Source organism: Lepidochelys kempii, chromosome 1, assembly GCF_965140265.1.
Source record: "Lepidochelys kempii isolate rLepKem1 chromosome 1, rLepKem1.hap2, whole genome shotgun sequence".
Taxonomy (NCBI): domain Eukaryota; kingdom Metazoa; phylum Chordata; order Testudines; family Cheloniidae; genus Lepidochelys; species Lepidochelys kempii.
The window spans coordinates 56,755,752-56,775,244 of NC_133256.1; the positions used below are offsets into that span (position 1 = coordinate 56,755,752).

Below are 19,493 nucleotides of genomic sequence, written 5' to 3' on the forward strand. Positions count from 1 at the left end.
GCTCAAAATGTGGTTAATAAGAGAAGAGAAGCATCTAATTATCAGAACTGGTCATAACAGACAAAGAAAAGTTGTTTCGTGATATGATTAACTTATAGTGATGCCAAATACAGCAATGTTATCTTGAAGAAAGAGGCCCACCCATAAACTCTTGTCTACAGGGTTAAGAAAAGGGTCAATCCCAAACTAGCCAAAAAACTGTTTTTTAAGATAATAGTCAACATGACATCACTAGTTTCTTACATTGTATAAAAGAATCAGGCTTCCTAGGAGTATTTATCAGATCCTACCTAATGATGCTGAAGTAAATCAGGATGAGAGCATTATTGCTGGGAAAAAGAAAAGGAGGACTTGTGGCACCTGAGAGACTAACAAATTTATTTGAGCATAAGCTTTCGTGAGTGCATCCGATGAAGTGAGCTGTAGCTCACGAAAGCTTATGCTCAAATAAATTTGTTAGTCTCTAAGGTGCCACAAGTCCTCCTTTTCTTTTTGCAGATACAGACTAACATGGCTGCTACTCTGAAACCTGTCATTATTCCTGGGACTGATCCTTTTGTGAATATTCTCATCAAATGCTTATGAATGTTTGTTACTGTGTGGATGTGGTAATTGCTTATTATGTAGGCATTTTAGACATGTTCAGAGCAACAGTACAAACACCATTTGGCCGTTAGATTTAATAAAGGAATTTATGGTTGAATTGGTGATGTGGCAATACTACGTATTAATAAAATAATTCCAGCAAGAGCCAAACTACAGCCACAGAGATTTTCTTAGTGTGATGGCTGATGATCTTGCCTATTACATTTTCTTTACTACATTAAAAAAAACCCCTACCGATTATGACAGTCTTAACTTGTTCTTTTTCTGATTTTTGTGCATTTATCTTTGAATTCTGAAAAATGGCCAAAATACTCCTCCAGACCTACGAAAGTCCATAGGATAGGAACTCTTTTCCATAAGTGATTTACTGCCTACAAAAATTAGTTATACAACCCATTTTCTGCTGAAAACAGAGAATCAACATAAACTCAGTTAAATGCACAATAGTCTTTGTAAAATACATGTTGTAACAAATTAATTTGACAAAAATATACGTACAGACACTGAAATGCAAACAGAAATGGTTATGACTAAATTTTAACAAACAAAAATACTGCACATAAATAAGTCATTTTAAAAGCAGTCCCTGTTTTAGATTTTGAAATACTCTGCAAATGATGAGACAAGTTCTTATTTAAATTTTAAAAGCTGAAACTTTATGTGACATATCTATTTGTCCTCAACTCCACTTTTTACTTTAGCTAGATGTTACCACTAAAATGATCAGTGGTGATTTAGTTACCTATGTTGACACTTAAATTGCCCATTTTTAAGTTTCAGAGTGTGAACAGTTCAACTGAGATTAACAGAGCAGTTTATGTTTCTTTAGGCTATTGGTTCAGAATGTCTGCAGTCTCACAAAGATAACACTTAGTTTATACTTGGGTTCATGTTTTTAGGATTCTCTTAACAACACTAAAATTTACAAATTTCTTTTTTAAACACAAAAGCTTAGATACTGAAGCATTTATTCGATAACAAATATTTTACAATGTAAATAGTTGCTGATGGTCACTGTGAAACAGACAGAAAAAAAACACATAAAAAATGAACGCAGTAATAAAGTTTGAAAACATCCTTTAGGGTTGATTCAATACTGCATTACTCCTGAATACTGTAATTCCACACTTAAGGTTATACTGAGATTTGCACTTAAAGCAGGTATTAAATCTCATCCTGGGGTCATTTAAAACAAGTCTTACCTTCCATTGTAGAGTAAGAGAATTTTTGGTCCGGTTAGTTATCCTTGGAGGATTTGGAGTATCAGGTTCACAGCTCATTGTTGTAAAACTCTCAGCTTCTGAAGGGCTTCCCTTTATGCAGTTGCATTCTGCTTGGACTCTAGAGTAGTAAAAGAGATCATTAACATTCTGTTTCAGAATGTAAATACACAATTTCTGTAGAACCGGAATAATATTTTGAGTTTACAACGTTCAAAAACAGCATATTCCCATCTCTTCCAAATGTTATAGTTAAAAGTAAACAATTAAAAAAGGTGGAAAATTCCTGCTCAATACAATTTATGCAAAGGAGAAGTGCAATATGCTGCTTTGGATATACATACACAGTGGCTCCCATCAGTCAACAATTACCCTCCCTATAGTTATATATGAGAAACCAGAGTTACCCTCTTGCAGTATACTGGATACCACTATGTGATAACCACAGGTAAAGGTAGACTTTTAATGGTGACCAATGTATACAAAAATAATAAAATTATCCAAAGGTAAAAGTGTACGAAAACACTGAAATTTATCAGTCAACCTCCATGTTTTGTTTTTAGATACTAGCAGACTAATATTATGCACATTCCATAAATATGCAGTAAACTACAAAAACACTAAAAGCCAATTATTTTAAAAGGCGACATTATGAGATGTATTGATGCTCAGAATATCAGATACATGAATGAATAAGGAACTTCCAACAATTTTCACAATTTGTGCAACACCAGAAAGAAAAACATATCATCATAACTTCAAGTTTGGCCTTCATTATTGACCACCTACCTGCATTAATTAGAGAAAAACCTAAAAACCATTGTGGTTTAAGGACTTCATGTTTCATACTTAGGCCAAAATGTTCATGCCTGGATACCTAATGTTAGGCACTTAAATACATATTTATCCAGTTAAATGTGTATTCTCCACCTTCTTTTGTTAGTCTGAAGTCTCATTAACTAGCATCTAAATTAGAAACAAGAGAGAGAGATAGAGAGAGAGGAAAAGGAACCAAGCATGGCATCTTCTCCCCACCATCTGCCATTTCTTCCATGGGCCATGAATTGTGCAGCAGTTCTTGCTGGAGCTGCAGAATTATAGTGAACTAGGGACCCTCACAACAGTGCATAATCGATCAGATTCTCTTGTCTACTACCACACTGTGTAAATTGCACAAAGTGGCCTTAAAATGTCCAGAGATAGCTAGTGGAGAATTCTCTTTTTGTAGGTGAGCTTTCCATTGGTGGAAGCCTGGCAGAAATGGCTCCATCACCTCCTGTGCCAACCCTGCCACAAGAGGAAGGATGGGAGAGTGTCGGGGGTGTTCTGGTAGCATTAAGTGAGAAGGAGGGAGCATGGTGTAGTGGGAGCCACAACTGGCTTCTAGAGTCTGCCAGTCTTGGACCTCAGGGAGAAAGAGTTCACTACTCTTCATTTGAGAGTATCAACATTTCAGCTGTGGCTAGTTCATAAACTACAGTGATCATCAGGGGAAGAGCAGCATGTCTGGTGGGAAATACTGGAGATATCAAAGTTAGTTACTGTATTCATATTGTTATACATTCTAATTATAATGAATAGTTTCAAATTTGGAAAGTTACTTTAAAAATTTCCATTGCATTTAACAGACAAAAAGAAGGGGACTTACCTTGCATGGTAATCAGTTGCTGGCCTGAGATCATTTATGGTAACACTAGTTTTTTCTCCACTGGAAAGAAGTACAATTTTGTTTAAAATATTGTCTCAGAATAATAGAAATTAAAGATGGAAATAATCTAATCAATCCACCTTGCAGTGCCGGTTGCTCCCCACTATTGCCCAGGGCTTTGTTGTTCTAATATATATAGTGGTGCTTTATTAAAGGTGTCTCTATTTTTTGGGTTCCAGTTCTTTTATATAAAAAAGATTGTCCTCCACTTTTCTCGGTCACCCAGTGTGTGAGATATCATTTGAGTCCCATCCCTAGGTGGACACTATATGAAAATAATACCGTAAAATACTAATACACAAACCAGTTATAAACACTGATTTTCACACCTCTCTGACGTAAATAAAATCATTACTCAAAACAGTAACTGATTCTTCAAGAGAGCTGCTGCTGCATATTCACATTTGTGGGAACACCAGAGATGGGAACACCACCACACCTAGAGTAGTTCTTATTATGGAGTGCCAATTATTTCAATTTATATAACTAGTTCTCACACCACCGTACATTCAGAACTGAGGCTTTAAAAGGGCTGTGTAGCCCTAGCCACATTCCTTCCATTAAACCGAAAAGTCCTATGAGCACAGAACTTGGAGGAAGAGGGGACGGTAGCAGGTAGTATGCATACTCACAGGCAACACACTTGAATAACCACAATTACTATGGTAAATAATTTTTTTATTCTTTATCCTCTGCATATTCCTACTTGCAAGAGGCAAGCAAGAAGTGCAGCCCTCAGGAAGGTGTCCATTAGCCTGGTTTGGCTAGCTTTCAGATTATGTTGTGAAGGCTCATCTCTTCTCCCTTTTTTTTAGGGAAAGAGTGGCAAGGGTCTAGGATTCTGCTGGTGAGACTTAAGTTTTGCTTACATTCTGATGTTGCCAGGGTATTGTGTTCTGGAAGTAATAAAACTTAATAAAAGACTGTCATGGGGTTCCAGAACCTTGGAAAGGTAGCTTTGTTTTGGTGGTAAGTAATTGAAGTAAGTAAATAAAAAAGATATAGATCTGATCCTGTATCATTTCAGAAACCTCAACTTCCACTGTAGTCAACTGAAGGACAGTCAGTGGAAGATGAAGGCATTCTGTTCCTTAAAGGGTCAAGCCTTTACATAGTAAATTATTGGTAAAGATTTGGGAAATAAAGCAGTTTCATCTTACTGATTAAAACAATTTGCCTCAAAAGTGAAGTTGTGTGAGACGTCTCATTATCTCACTCTGTAGATAAAAGGCAGTTTTTAAAATAGGCTTTTATGTACAAAGTTCAAGGCATCAATAATCTAATCAAGATAACAAATACCTACGTATATACAGTTTTGTATTTTCCATCTTTTCCGGTGTTTGAAATGAGAACTTCATAAACATACACCTCTGGCACATTATTCTTGTCAGTGTCCCCATTGATGGCACTGGATGGAGGGGACCATGCAAGTACTACTGTCCGTGCCTGAATGTCTGATATCTGCAGAAACATAACATTTAAGAACTCTGTTATATAACTTCAATTGTGTGCAAATACCGATAACTAAATAGTATGAATAAAACAGAACAGAAAATGGGACTTTTTCAGAATATTTGTTCAATTACAATAACTCGCTGGTTAGGCTACAAGTGGGACCAAACTATGTATTTGGAAATACAGGAAATGGCATGATCGCTTCCATATTCAGACACAAAGCTGTTTGCAACCAAAGAACATAAATAAGTAACGAGAGCCATCTAGTGGCAAAATACAAGTGAACAGTATATTTGTTTGTCATTCTTGTATATAAATTCTGGGAATAATTTTTTATTTATTTAACAAGGCTCTAAAGTTTTTTATTACACTTTTCAAAACATGAAGTTAAAGAGACACCATCAACAATAAAAAAGTCACACCTCTGTCTGAACATTTATTACCTGTTGTTACATGTAACATTTAAGATTACTAAAACTGAAAAAGCTTCTATTATATTCAAGATCTTATATTATGTCTATCACCATAGTACCTGAGTGCCTTCCAAAAGCACATTAAGTGACATGACTAACATTTATCGAGTGTGGTGCTCTTTCTTCCTTCCTCTCCCTAAGGGGAAATTTGTGCATGGATTTATTTTCATTTTATTTTTTAAACATATGTACGGCTGTGTTATTATTAATTAAGGTTAAGTTTAAAGTGCATTTGAACTTTAGAATGGAAAGTGGTGAGGTTTGCAGTTGTTCTTTGATCCTACAGGAATTTCTTCTGCAACCTTGGATCAGTCCTCTGAGAAAGTTCGGTCTTCTGTATAAACAAGCTTCACCCTTGCAGTACACAGCTATGTTGTGCCACAGGAACAGAGTTGTTGACTGCAATCCAGTTCTTGTCCCAGAGCTCTAGGTGGTCTTTCAGGTATCCCAGTCCCAGACCATTAAAAGCCTCCGAGATAGAGACCAAGAGTTTGAATTTGATGTGACATTCTAGGGGGAACCAGAGTAGCAAGTAAAAGACATCTCTGATGAGCTCATGGTAATCCTTGTTGTGCAAGAGGCATGCTACTGTATTTGTACTATGTACTCATAAGGGAATTCTGCAACACTGCGCAATGCAGAATTTGTGCAGAATGTTTCCTGCAGAATTATACTTTTCCCCATAGAATCTGTGATTCTGATGGTGAGGTGAAGGGAAGCTGCAAAAGGGGACCTGCACCCCTCCTTGCTTGCTGTCCCGGGCAGCGGTCCCAAGCAGGCATGTCAGTTTGGGGGAGACTTAAATCACCACCTTGGGGGGACAGGGCTGTATGTGCGTGCGAGACTCTGTCCCTTGCATTGGGCACACAGTGAAGATGAACAGGTCCCTGGGGTGTTTCTGGGGCAGGCCCAGCCTTTGTGCTATGTCAGGGTTGGGTGTAGCCTTGCTGCCGAGTCTGTGCTCCGTGCCCAGGGTCTCAGCTTCCGGCCCCACCCTGAGGCTCTGCTGCTGCCTGGCATCCCTGTGGGCAGCGGCTCCACTCCCTGGACATATGGCGTGCACTGGCCTTTTATATTGAACAAACTAAGCTGTTCCGCAAGTCGAACCTGCTGTTTACTGTGGTGGTGGACAGGATGAAGGGCCTCCCGGTGTCCACACAAAGGATACCATCGTGGATGACATCCTGTATCTGTGAATGTTACAACCTGGCAAAGGTCCCTGCCCCTGCTCTGACGGCACACTCCACCAGAGCTCAGGCGTCCACGGCAGCCTTCCTGGCCCAGATCCTGACCCAGGAAATATGCAGGGGGGCAATGTGGTCCTCGGTACACACCTTCGCTTCCCATTATGCTATCACCCAGCACACCAGGGACGATCCAGTGTTCGGCAGAGAAGCGCTTCAGTCAGCGATTTCATGAACTCTGACCCCACCTTCTAGGTGAGGCTTGGGAGTCACCTAATTGGAATTGATATGAGCAAGCACTCAAAGAACAAAAAACGGTTACCTACCTTCTCGTATCTGTTGTTCTCCCAGATGTGTTGCTCATATCCATTCCAAACCCACCCACCTTCCCCTCTGTCTGAGTGATCCGGCAACAAAGAACTGGAGAGGCGGCAGGTTGGCGGGGCCCTATATGTGGATCCATGAAGGTGCGACTCATGGGGCCCCACAGCTGACCTGATGGGTGCTGCTAGGGGAAAAGCCTTCTGGCAGCGAGACTCTGGGTGCAGAGCGTGGGCGTGCTGGGTGGCAACCGAGCCCCAAGCATGGCAGCAGCTGAGATGCCAGGCACGGGGCAGCAGCAGAGCCACGGATGCAGCGGCAGCAGGGATACCGCAGGAGCAGGGCTGGCAGCCGGTACCCCAGGTGTGGGGCCGGGACCCCGGATGCTGGGCATGGGCAGCAGCAGAGCCCTGGGCGCGGGGGCAGCACGGGGATTCCTGGGCGTGGGGAGGCAGCAGAGCCCCACGTAAAACGTGGGGGTCCTGCAGCACCCCCTGCAACCCTAGTTCCCTGGGTAAATGTTTAACCATGTAACCGATAGAATTTTAATCGGTTACACGGTTACTGTTTTTACACATTATTTACATCCCTAGTTTGGACTATCCCAGCAGGGGAAAGTCTTGGACTGAGCTGGCCTGGGTGGGGGAGATAGGAAGTGGCCCAGGGAGTGCAGCCTTAAGCAGCCTCAGTTGCCAGACCACTGGTAGCCCCAAAGGACTCTCGGTCGGAGCCTGGTGGAGTGGGAGGGTCTGGGCTCCCCTAACAACAACGCCCCTGCTGTTCATGGGTCATGTCCCTGACTACTAGGCCTTGCTTCCTGACCAATCCTTGAGTGAGGACCATTACACTCTGCCAACCAGCAGCATCTCTGTGTCAAACAGGTTTAACTTAACACAGCTTTTCTTCATGTTTGAGCTGATCTTCGTCAAGCATTGGGCTAGGATGATGGAAGTAGTTTTGCCATACGTTTTGAAGGATACAAAGATCTCTTATCTGCATATTGTTGGCATATGAGCTCATTAGGTCTCAGTAGTTCTGCTAATGGCTTCACATTGATGTTGAATAGGAACTGAGAGAGAACTGATCCTTATGGAACTCAGCAAATACAGGTCTGGAGGTGAACATACAGTTACAGACTAAAAAAAAATATTTTCCCCATTTGTTTACTTTGTGCATTTGACAGTACGTTATTCAGGGTGAGTCTCACTTTTTTCAATTAGTCGATTTTCTCCGTCCAAGGCCCTATTTTCACCCAGGAATTGAGAAAATGGACATCATGCCATTCAACTTCAATTAAAAGAAGATATAGTAAAGCTGCAGCTCAACCAGCATACTGATAGCACTTCAAGCTACGAAGACTATTTCTCTCAGCGATCCACATACACCTACATAAGTACTGAATTAGCAAATTTCTGCTTGTAATATATTGAATAATTATTTGAAAAGTTACTGAAAATTTTTACTTCTGAAACTAATTTTGAATGTTAACAAACATTTCCCTGCTTTCTTTAATGATAAACTGCCTATTATAAGAGAGAGTTTTACCAGTACAGTTATTATGCCAGCTGCATTAATGCCACATACACAGAACAGAAACAACAAAATAATGGGATTCTATATGTGTGTGTCTGAATTATTTTAACCTTGACAAGTATACAGTGGGCGAAATTCTTTTCTTAATTACACTGGGACTGTATCAGGGCGAGCAAGAAAAGAATTCAGCTTAATAAGTCTTAAAAAGTTAGTTTCTCTAAAATTTATGAAATGGCCACTTTAAGTAATTTGAACTTCAGTGATCAAAGATCCCTCAGTCTGGTGATTTTTCATTATCGTTGCTATCTAAAGGTCGTCCACACCTGGGCAATAGAAAACCAAGTGTCACTACAGGGTAAAACATGAATACCTCAATTCTGATTCTGTGGAAAGTTGCATTTACTTACCACTGGCTTGGTAATACTAGAAATAAGTGCTTCGAGTGCTTTTGTTTCTTCATCCTTTTCTTAAAAAACAAAACAAACAAAAGTCCATGAATAACTGTTTAACATTTTTACAATAAAGCATCTTCTTAAATCCAGACAATACACACACATTTAGATGTGTGCAAGTGGAACTTCCTTATTAACTTAAGCTACCCTAAAACTGAAATAAGAGTACCTAAACAAGGGGGCTGTACACACTTAATAGATTACAGAGGCATGACCATCTCCTAAAAATATATTTATTTGAATTTAAATAACTCACTGCTTTGGAGGGCTTAGGAGATATCTTAGATATCTCAGTTACCTACCCTATTTTTTTATTAATACATTTTTAAAAAAAGTGTTTACACTAACTGAACATTTATTTAAGATGCTTCATACGTTTTCTCACATGTACTACTGAGATAATAAAATGATAAAATTAGCAAGTGAACGGATCTAACCTGGCTTAGGTAGACTATTGGTTAGATGGGAGTTGTAGGGTATTTTCCCCTCATTTCTTTTTTTAAAAAATGAGCAAATTTCAAGTGACCCACTCCCCCCACTTGCTAAATCTCCCACCAGAAAGTGAGATCAAGTCAATTCACTGTTTTATGTTAATAAGATTTTTCTGGTTAAAGTTGATTAAAAAATATCTGTGACCTGTTATGCCTTTGTTACTGCAATTCTACGTGACATTATAAAGTGTTTTCTCTTTTTAAATCAACTTTAAATTTGACATAAAATCCACTGAAATAAAGCAGACTTGCAAAGAAGGCCTGCTGTGTGTATTTATTTATTTACGATTTTTAGTCATAACAGAGTAACACTGAACTTTATAATAATTGCATTTGAATCAATCACAAACGAGTGCAACTGTGAACACTAAAACCGAAAAGAGAAGGAAAGATGGGAAGATGAAAGTAGAAAGAAAAAATTTTGGTACACAGAGCTGCAATGCTGTTAAGAGAAAAACAGCAATTACAGTTTATAAGTGATTACACAGAAATACCTTTACTGTTAAGATTCTCAATTGTTAGACAATAAAATTTTGGATGCCGCCTCAAAGAGAAACATTTATTTTATATACATGTACCACAGAGGTATGATGTCTATTAAAAGTGTGTATGATGAAATGAGATTATGTGCAAATTAAAACAACAAAGGTAAAATCAAGCCAAAATGTGAACAGTCTCTGTTTTCTTACTCTAAAATGTTTGGCTACTTTAAATATACAGCACACATTTAAGATTTATAACTGTACTGTAAAATGCACTGATTTATTTTGTAACCTTCCAAATAAAACTGCTCGACATCTCTCAGTGAAAGGGTGAGAATTTCATTTTTCTTAGTATTCCACATAGAATAATGATAGCTAAGAAGTCTATCCTTACTGATATGCTATTTTGTTTTTAAGTTTACTAAAAAGCTGCAACATAGTGTACATAAAGGACAATACTATTCATACACAGTGAACATAGGCAATCGAGCAACAGTCATGTAGCCACATAACAACCCCAGCAACAACCCCAGCCACAGAACAACCCCAGCAACAACTTCCAGTAGGGAGAACACAGAAGTGATGTAGCCAGCCAAGCCGTGGGTTGTCAGCCCTAGAGGTTAAGACAACAGTTCAGCCTACTGATTAGAGCTGGTTTGGGGGAGGGACAGAGTTCAGGAACTAGCCGAGGGTAACTACTAGAGGGACAGAAGCAGAATGCCAGAGCCAGAGGGTAAACCAGAATCGTAAGCCAGAGGCTGAGCTGAGGCCTGAAGCTGAAGGCTGGAGCAGAACAGGGACTGGTTCGACAGGGGATCAGGAGCAGGTTCAGTAGATCAGGAGCAGGTTCGAAAACAAGGCTGAGCAGGATGGGAACCAGACAGGAGCAGGGACTGGAATGAATGGCTGGAGCAAGGACTGGAAACAGGAGCAGGGCAAGCGCAGCTGTCAGCGTGGTATGTGTTGAGCAGCTTCTGATCTGTTGTGGGTGCTAAGCTTAAAAGATGGCTGCTAAACCATCAGCCAGTCAGGTGCTGTGGCTACTCTGTCAGTTCCAAGGCAGTGTAGCTAGGCTCATTGGCTGCCTGGCAGCAAAGTTAGTCAAGGAGCAGGTTAGCAACTGGTCTGGCCCCTGACAAGTGATGATGAGGGGATGCCCTCTTCTGTGCAGCAGCATGACCGCTTTCCTTCTTCACTGGCTCAGTGCTGCACTAGCAAATACTGAGGACATCCTAACTAGATATGGGTGCAACATTGTAATGAGCCATAAAACCAGAGTCTCTGTTAAACCCACAGTTTTTAGGGTCCAGCAGAGGTATGAATTTAAGTTCCCAGGCTTGTCTTTTGAAGGCGTTGTGCAGGTTTTCTTTGAGGAAGAGGACTGAGTGATCAGATGTGCAGTGAAAATTTTGTCCAAAGTGTTTGCTTATGGTGACAGGGTGTTTTTGCCTTTTATAATTTTTCTGTGTGAGTTCATTTGAAAGAGCAGTGATTGTCTGGTTTCACCCTCATAGTTGTTGTTGGGGCATTTGATACATTGGATGAGATATATCACATGTGAAATGCATTGTAGTTGTAGCTGTGTCAGTCCCAGGACATTAGAGAGACAAGGTGGGTGAAGTAATATGTTTTCTTGGACCAACTTCTGAAAAGCTTGTCTCGCTCACCAACAGAAGTTAGTCCAATAAAAGATATTACCACACTCACCTTGTCTCTCTAACATGTTGTGACAGGCATGCATAGACCCCACGGATCTTGAAAGGTGTGCTGTGTGGGTATTGATCATTGTAGCAGTGGTGATATGTCTGCAGGTTTTGCATCTGTTCTGGCATGGTATGGTGCTGCTTTGAGTTGGTGTGTCCTGGTTTATGGGGAGCTTGCTTCTGATGATGAGGTTGGGGGGTTGTAGCCAGACAGCCAGCCTCCCTCCCTCAGACCAGCATTGCTGGAAACACAGGAGGAAGCCGGAACAGGGCACTTAACATATATTCCAGCACAGCCTTTGAAGCTGTGAAAGCACAGGTGTGCTGCTACAATGTGCCTCTGGGAACAGATACAACGATTAAGCTCACAGCAGGCAGAGGCCCTGTGACAGACATGGCTCTTAGCCCCTACTAAATAGCGTGATGCACACACACCAACATCCTAGGTGGGAAAATATTTACCCTGATAAAAGAAATGTCCAGTAGTCGAAACTTATTGTTTCGCTCCTTTGCAAGTGTAAACTACTCTTGCGAAAGCTGGCGTCACCCAGACAGACCAGCCTCAATTTGGCATAAGAAAGGAGAAAGAGAATAAAGGAGTACAGAGGTATAAGTAGGGGACCTACAGCACCATGATTTTTGAGTGCTTTTCACTATCTATCTGCTGGTCAGATAAGTGACAGCCTCCCAAGGCTTCTGCAGCTAAGAGGGTCTCTACGCCTTGTCCCTTATTCGTCTTTCCGCGGAATTGAGTGACCGATCCTGGCTTGGCACCGCTGGAATCGAGAGATGCAAGGAGGGTAAGAAGCACCCACACCTGATCTCCTATCTTTAGTGTACACATATTTTGAAATAGAGCTCTATACTTTTGTTTTCTTTCTTTGGGATTGTGGCTTCAGTTTTGTAACTTGTTTGTGTGTGTAACATCTCTACATTTAAATAAGTAGGCACTAGCAATTTTGTAACCACATGATTAGAATCTAGCTTAATAAATTTTGGTAACCATTTATGCATAAGCCTGACTTGTTTTCTCTGGTTTACTGTAAAGCAGCCAACACAATTAAAGAACCTCAGCCGTTTTGGCTCTAAAGCCTGGCCATTAGGTGAGAGTACTAAGAGCCTAGCGTTGAGTTGTGCCGCCTCCACGGGGCAAACTCTTGGGGCACCTGTCAGTCAATCCTGGCTGCCCGCTGCGAAGGAGCTCTGAGCTCTAGCAGTTAAAGTCACGGGTGGTTAGGACCTTGGGGCATCCGTCAGCCTAGCCCGGGCTGCCCGCCGCGAAGGGACAGTGCGTCCTAGCGGTTAAAGTCACGGATGGTATAAACGGGCATAGCTGGCACCTCACCAAACATCCTTGGCCGTCGGCTAACAGGTGACGGTTGTTTGAAGGCCAGAAGCAGGGGCTTGGGAAAGATTTCATTCAGGATGTGGTCCCTATCAAGTATGGGTTGTATCTGTTTGATACCCCTTAGAGGTATTAGTGTGGGGTGGTAGGTGACAAGTAGGGTTGTGTGATCAATGGTTGTTTTTCCCCTATACTGAAGCAGGTTCTTCTAGCATATTTGATTGGCCCATTCCATGATGTCATCTATTTCTCTAGTAGATTGTCCATGTTTAGTGATGGCAGTTTTAAGTGTTTAGATGTGTATCCTGGACTTTCTCTTTAGAGCAAATACTGTGCCTCGGTGCAGGTAATAGATTTTTTGATATGTCTGGGGTGGTTGCTGGATCTGTAGAAGTAAGTGTGGTGATCTGCAGGGATTTTTTATATAGGTGTTTGTAGGGTTCCATTGTTGAAGCTGATTGTGATGTCCAGGCATTTGATGCTGGCGTCGGAGTGTTCTAGAAGGATTTTGATGAATGGTTAGCGGTTGTGGAGGAAATGTAAAGCAGCAGGGATGCAGACTTTCTGAAGGCCTCCCCTGACTTAGCGATATTCATTCCTCGCTTCTGAGATGACCTGTTGGTTCCAATTTACTCCTGCTGCTATGCAAAACTTTTGTGGACAGCCTAGTCCCACACCTTTTCCAGAGCAAGAGCAGAAATAGGAAATTAACTCACTCTACTTCAGAGCTTTAGCAAGCATCAAGGATAGGACTTCTGTGTATAGATGGTGCTCTGTGTTTGAACAGCTGAGCCTATAACATCACATGTACGGACTCCCTCCTCCCATACAGTAAAGGAACAAACTTCAACAATTCACACTAAGTGTCCCACCTAATAAATTGCTTTAACAATGAAGAATCTGGTGTCTTCTAGCCATCAGTGTTAGCAGACATCATATTCATGCTTCCTATTCCCATGCTCAAAGCTTGGACACCCTATATTTCTTCATCTCCTAATCCTTTCTCATCAGGTGCATGCACTTCATGAATGTCCCTTTTGATTCCTTTACCACTCTTAACTTCATGACTTCTGCCATGGTGCTCATATTCCAGGATCTCTTCTCCATCCTTATTTGCACATTCTGAGCCCTTCTTAGAACTTATTTTTTCTATAAAGGTCTTTCTGCAATGATTTGGTGTGGAAAGAATTTACAAATTAAATCTAAAAACAAAAGCCCACAGAACAAAGATAGGACATTCCACCTGCTTAGTAACTGGTATGTAAACATCATGGAGCAGGGTCCAGAGACAATGCATTGGGAGGGAGAGGTGGGTCATGTGGTGCCATGTGCCTGCGCGCCCCCCCCCCCTCAATTTGTCACGGAGGGAGCTGGGCTGAGCGCAGCTGAGGGGGATGTGTCTGGGAAAGGCATTGGCAACTAGTGCTCCCGCTGAACTGTAGGAGCAGGATTTTATATTTGTACTATAAGAATTAATGTATGATTTGATCATCCTGCCAACCACCCTTTTTGAATAGCAGAAAGGAATGATCCTCTGGGACACTGGTAGAAACGCATCTGACAGACTGGCAGTGTCTGTACTGATGTTAAGGCAGGGACAGACCAGAACAATCCTTATGACTGATTGTGGTCACCCTTTTGTTTTAGGATAAGTTAGAATGTCTACTATGGTTTCCTATATGTATTACAAATTAGGCACTCTAGTTAAATATACATTTCTTTGTTTTAAGGTCTAGTAAGTAAGAGACAGGATCTTGTATTGTGTCTATGTTAAGGAGATTAGAGGAAGTTGAAGGCCTGGGCCCCAGTGTGAATTGTTTTGATTATAAGATTTAGGAAGGCTTAATTTACGATGTCTTTTGCTCAATATAAAGTGACACTGTTTGTATTCTCAAAGATCTCTGTAAAAGACTGTTTGTGTGAATGAGGAATGCATACATCAGGAAAAGATAAGGTGTGAAGGCCATTTTTATAGCCAGATGGTCAAGGAACATGGAGTGAAGAGACTTAACTACACCAAAGAACTATCAATGCACATCCATAATTAAGGAAGGGCAGACTGATGACCCTGAGGTGAAGGCTGGCACCCCTAAAGACAGGACAATTGATTAAATTGAAACCAGGACAGGATGACCCTCTCGGAGTAGTACTGGAATGTTAACATCAAAAGATACACCAATTAAGAAGTAACTGGTCCCAAACTGACACAGCAAAATCCATAGACTTCAACAGAGAAAAAAGACTATAAGAACAGGGTGCTTGGCCATGGGACTTTGGGTTCGTCTTGCCACACTCCAGGAGCATCAGATCGCAACCGACAGAGCCCTGCTCCCCTCTGCGACCAATCTGGCTGGCCACTAGATTGATCCAGACTCTGAACTGGTAACTATAAACATCAACTGGGAGGACTGTGTGTCTGATTGAAAAGCATACGCTAACTGCTGTATTCTCAATAAATGCGGCATGCTGCCTTCTCCCCATAAAGATCCCTGTGTGCTTCTTATAAGTATAACAGAACCCTGCTAGGACGTGCCCATAGCAGGGAACAGAGATGGGGCTGGCAGTGCAGCTCCACCAGAGGTGGTGCGGGGAAGCCCTCTGAGTCCCGTCCCTTCCTTGCCCACAGCCACAGTTATCTGCTCAGCAGGAGGTGTCTGGAGCCCACTCTGGCCTGTGCTGTGCCTGCAGCAGGGAGATGACAGGAGAAGTAAGTGGGGAAGGAGCTGTGAGGAGGGTGGGAGCAAGGTGGTGCCGGATTGGAGAAGGTATAGGAGGTGCAGGGGGAGTGGAAAAGGGGCCAGAGGTAATGTGTGGATCAGTCACATGCCCCCCCCAACCTTTAAATTGTGCCCTCCAACCAACAAGAGTTACGAGTAACCTCTGTCAGGGACTGTTTCCCTCTGTGTCCTTTACAGTGTCAAGCAGACTGTTTGCATTCTACAGACACATCAACAAGCAGTACCATGAATATCAAAGAGAGAAACCAAATGGTGGACAAAGTGCAGACCTTTATCTAAATGGAATTATATGATGTGACCCACAAAACTTGCTCAGATCAAGATGCAGCCTTGCACGCTAGCAGCTGCAGTCTCTTAGAGCTGTTCCTGCTTTAATAACAAGGGTGGTGAAATCAACAGGCTGCTGTCCAGCTTCAGTCTGGTCACAGTGTGATTGCTCCACCTCTGCAGATAATATACAGAACAAGAAGTAGCATTTTGCTAACACTTACCTTCTATTTCTGCATCCACTTGAGAATTACTTTTTCCTTTCCCCAAAGACTTGCTCTTTGTAGATCCTATGCTGACACTACTTGCGTCTTGTCCTTTCACAAGTCCATTATGTTCGTTTGTGGGAGAAGGACATTTCTGAGGGGATGGTGGCGGACTGTTCAATTTGTCTTTCTGTGTTCCATGCCGATCTTTTAATTTTTTCTGTAAACGTTCATATGTTTTACTAGACCTTTCATCTCTAAAGTTGGACCTTCCATGGTTAGAGAGAGCATCTAAATTAAAGCAAAAACATGAAATGCTCAGAAAATGTCATAATGTATAAAATATATTTACAAATTCATTTGAAGAGACTCCATATATATCTTGAAATTACATCTGTTCTTTTCTCATTGTGAACCTAATGAAAAGTTTACCTTGGCATTTCAATCAAACGTTAATTGTTGCATATAATTTTTTAAGGAGAAAAATGTAACCCTTCTTCCTCGTTTTAGTTAAAACAATAGATCTTAAATATTCCAAATTCTGCTTTGCACTGTTTAATACTATTAAATCCTGCACCTGTGTGGAAAAATTAGTGCTTGCCAATATGACATCGGTCTTCCTCTACCAATGAATTAGAGGCTAAGTAGTCTCTATAAGGTCCTGTTGGTGCAATAGACATAGTAATACCTATTCTGATTTATTAATAGAGTGCTGTAAAGAAATATTAAAACAGAAAATGGAGAAACCACAGTGAAACCATATAACTCTTATAAATTCACTTACCACAGTGTTTGAAGATCTCATTTCAAGGCAGCTGAAACACCACATATTGAGCAAACAAAATGAATCAGCACTTAAGCCCTGATTAAGCAGACCGCACTCATTCAGCAAAGCAAACTGAAGAATAGGCTTTGTTGAATTGGGACTAGAGAGCATTTTACTACAGTAATAAGCCACAACAGGTAATGGATACTGTATCCTAATGGAGGTTCCAGTCAAAAAATTTCTCCTATGTCCTACTGGCTGCAACTGGCAGCTAAGTTTTGGAACAGAATAATGAATGGTCTTTCAGCAGAAACCAACAGAGACCAGTAGAAAAAAATCCCAGCAGCTGAAGGATACTAATGGAATGAAGCTAGTACAGCCAGGCATGCTCAGCACACTATTCATTTCTGTTTAAAAATTAATAGTAGATTTCTATATATTTATAGTATCATGGGCAAAGCTATTCTCCTAATCTGTTTGATGAGGCAGTCAAAACAGCGAACAGCAGTGATCTGGTGTACAGCTGTGACTTCACCAAAAAAGCCCAATCACCCAAACAGAACATGTCTTTGGACAAATAATGATTAATAACAAGAAAGAACTATTCATTCTTGTCAAATTTTGTACTAAAGATTCTACTTCCTTTCCCAGCACTAACATTTTCATTCATTTTAACATCACATACAGGAGTGCTTTAATTACACAGTGAAGCCTTTTAAAAGGTACACACCACAGCACCGGCTCTGTTTTCTCAGTGTAATCCTGTCTATCATTAGTAAAGGAAACAGCTGGTGTTTGTTATACCTATGGGAAAATGAGATTCCTCTCAGGGTGAGCAACCTGTCACTTTACTTCCTCAATTTATGCACTGGTTGCATTTAGAAGAAAAGTTTAGCAATGGGAAAACAGGTATCAGGTGGACGAGATGGTTGACTTATCAACTTTTGGTAACAAAGACATTTTATTAAGACAGATTACTTAAAATGAAAAAGTTTTTTAAAATGTATTCTTTGCATTATATACATGACATATATATATATATATACACACACACACAATACTTATAATAATACTTATAACAATACTCATTACAATATATATAAACAATCTAACTATGAGGGAATAAACCTTCTGGATATTTTGATTTATCACTAACGTTTTAAATGGGCAGAAGTAACACACCATCTTAGCTTGTGTAGATGTACCATATCGTTGCACATAATCTGAAAAGATAACTGTGAAGTGGATTTACAAATATAAATATTAATTCAATTCTGAAATATGAAGAAAAAAGAAGAGCTAGCTCCTGTTCTAGTCTGCAAATGTTAAAATTGAGAGGTTTTTAAAAAAATATTTATCACTTTATTCAGAACAATCTGTGGGTGGAATGCTAGCTTAGTTAAAAATATAAAAATGATTGCCATTAACCATATCTTTCTACTCTGTGAAATAATCTACATATAATAAGTAAACCAATTATGATCAGAGTCACATATGTTCTACAATTCTGCAGTCATGGAACTGGCTGCAGAATCAATTCCTTACCATAGAACTGTGCAGCAGAATTAAAGGCCTTAAATATATCAGAAAGTTTTAGTTGTTTAAATTGGTTTCTAAATAGTCTTAGATAAATGGGTACAAACCACTTGTGTAGACACTCTTATTTAAAAAAAAAAAAAAAGGAATACTTGTGGCACCTTAGAGACTAAAATTTATTTGAGCATAAGCTTTTGTGAGCTCACTTCATCGGATGCATTCAGTGGAAAATACAGGGGGGAGATTTATATACACAGAGAACATGAAACAATGGGTGTTATACACACTGTAAGGAGAGTGTTCACTTAAGATGAGCTAATACCAGCAGGAGAGTGGGGGGCGGAAGAAAATCTTTTGTAGTGATAATCAAGGTGGGCCATTTCCAGCAGTTGACAAGAACGTCTGAGGAACAGTGGGGGGTGGGAAATAAACATGGGGAAATAGTTTTGCAAATCCAGTTCGCAAATTAATTCCAATTCAGCAGTCTCTCGTTGCCAACTATGTCCACATATCTATTCAGGGAACACCATCATAGGGCCTAATCACATCAGCCACACTATCAGAGGCTCGTTCACCTGCACATCTACCAATGTGATATATGCCATCGTGTGCCAGCAATGCCCCTCTGCCATGTACATTGGTCAAACTGGACAATCTCTACGTAAAAGAATAAAATGGACACAAATCAGACATCAAGAATTATAACATTCAAAAACCAGTTGGAGAGCACTTCATCTCTCTGGTCACTCGATTAGAGACCTAAAAGTGACAATTCTTCAACAAAAATACTTCAAAAACAGAATCCAATGAGAGACTGCTGAATTGGAATTAATTTGCAAACTGGATACAATTAATTTAGGCTTGAATAGAGACTGGGAGTGGATGGGTCATTACACAAAGTAAAACTATTTCCCCATGTTTATTTCCCCCCTCCCCGTTCCTTAGACGTTCTTGAAATGATCCACCTTGATTATCACTACAAAAGGTTTTCTCTCCCCCCCCAACCC

At 40.6% G+C, this 19,493-nt stretch overlaps 1 protein-coding gene across 12 annotated transcripts in view; it reads right to left on the reverse strand.

The window, feature by feature from the left end:
* The window catches only part of FNDC3A (fibronectin type III domain containing 3A), a 210,008-nt gene that overhangs the window by 41,343 nt on the left and 149,172 nt on the right, over positions 1-19,493 (reverse strand). For all 12 annotated transcript variants that reach the window (XM_073343811.1, XM_073343802.1, XM_073343820.1 and 9 more), the window contains 5 exons: positions 16,203-16,475; positions 8,908-8,966; positions 4,838-4,995; positions 3,475-3,534; positions 1,809-1,947 (listed from right to left, as the gene is read on the reverse strand). In XM_073343811.1, coding sequence (XP_073199912.1) covers positions 1,809-1,947; positions 3,475-3,534; positions 4,838-4,995; positions 8,908-8,966; positions 16,203-16,475 — 689 coding nt within the window. The remainder of the gene's footprint in view (positions 1-1,808; positions 1,948-3,474; positions 3,535-4,837; positions 4,996-8,907; positions 8,967-16,202; positions 16,476-19,493) is intronic.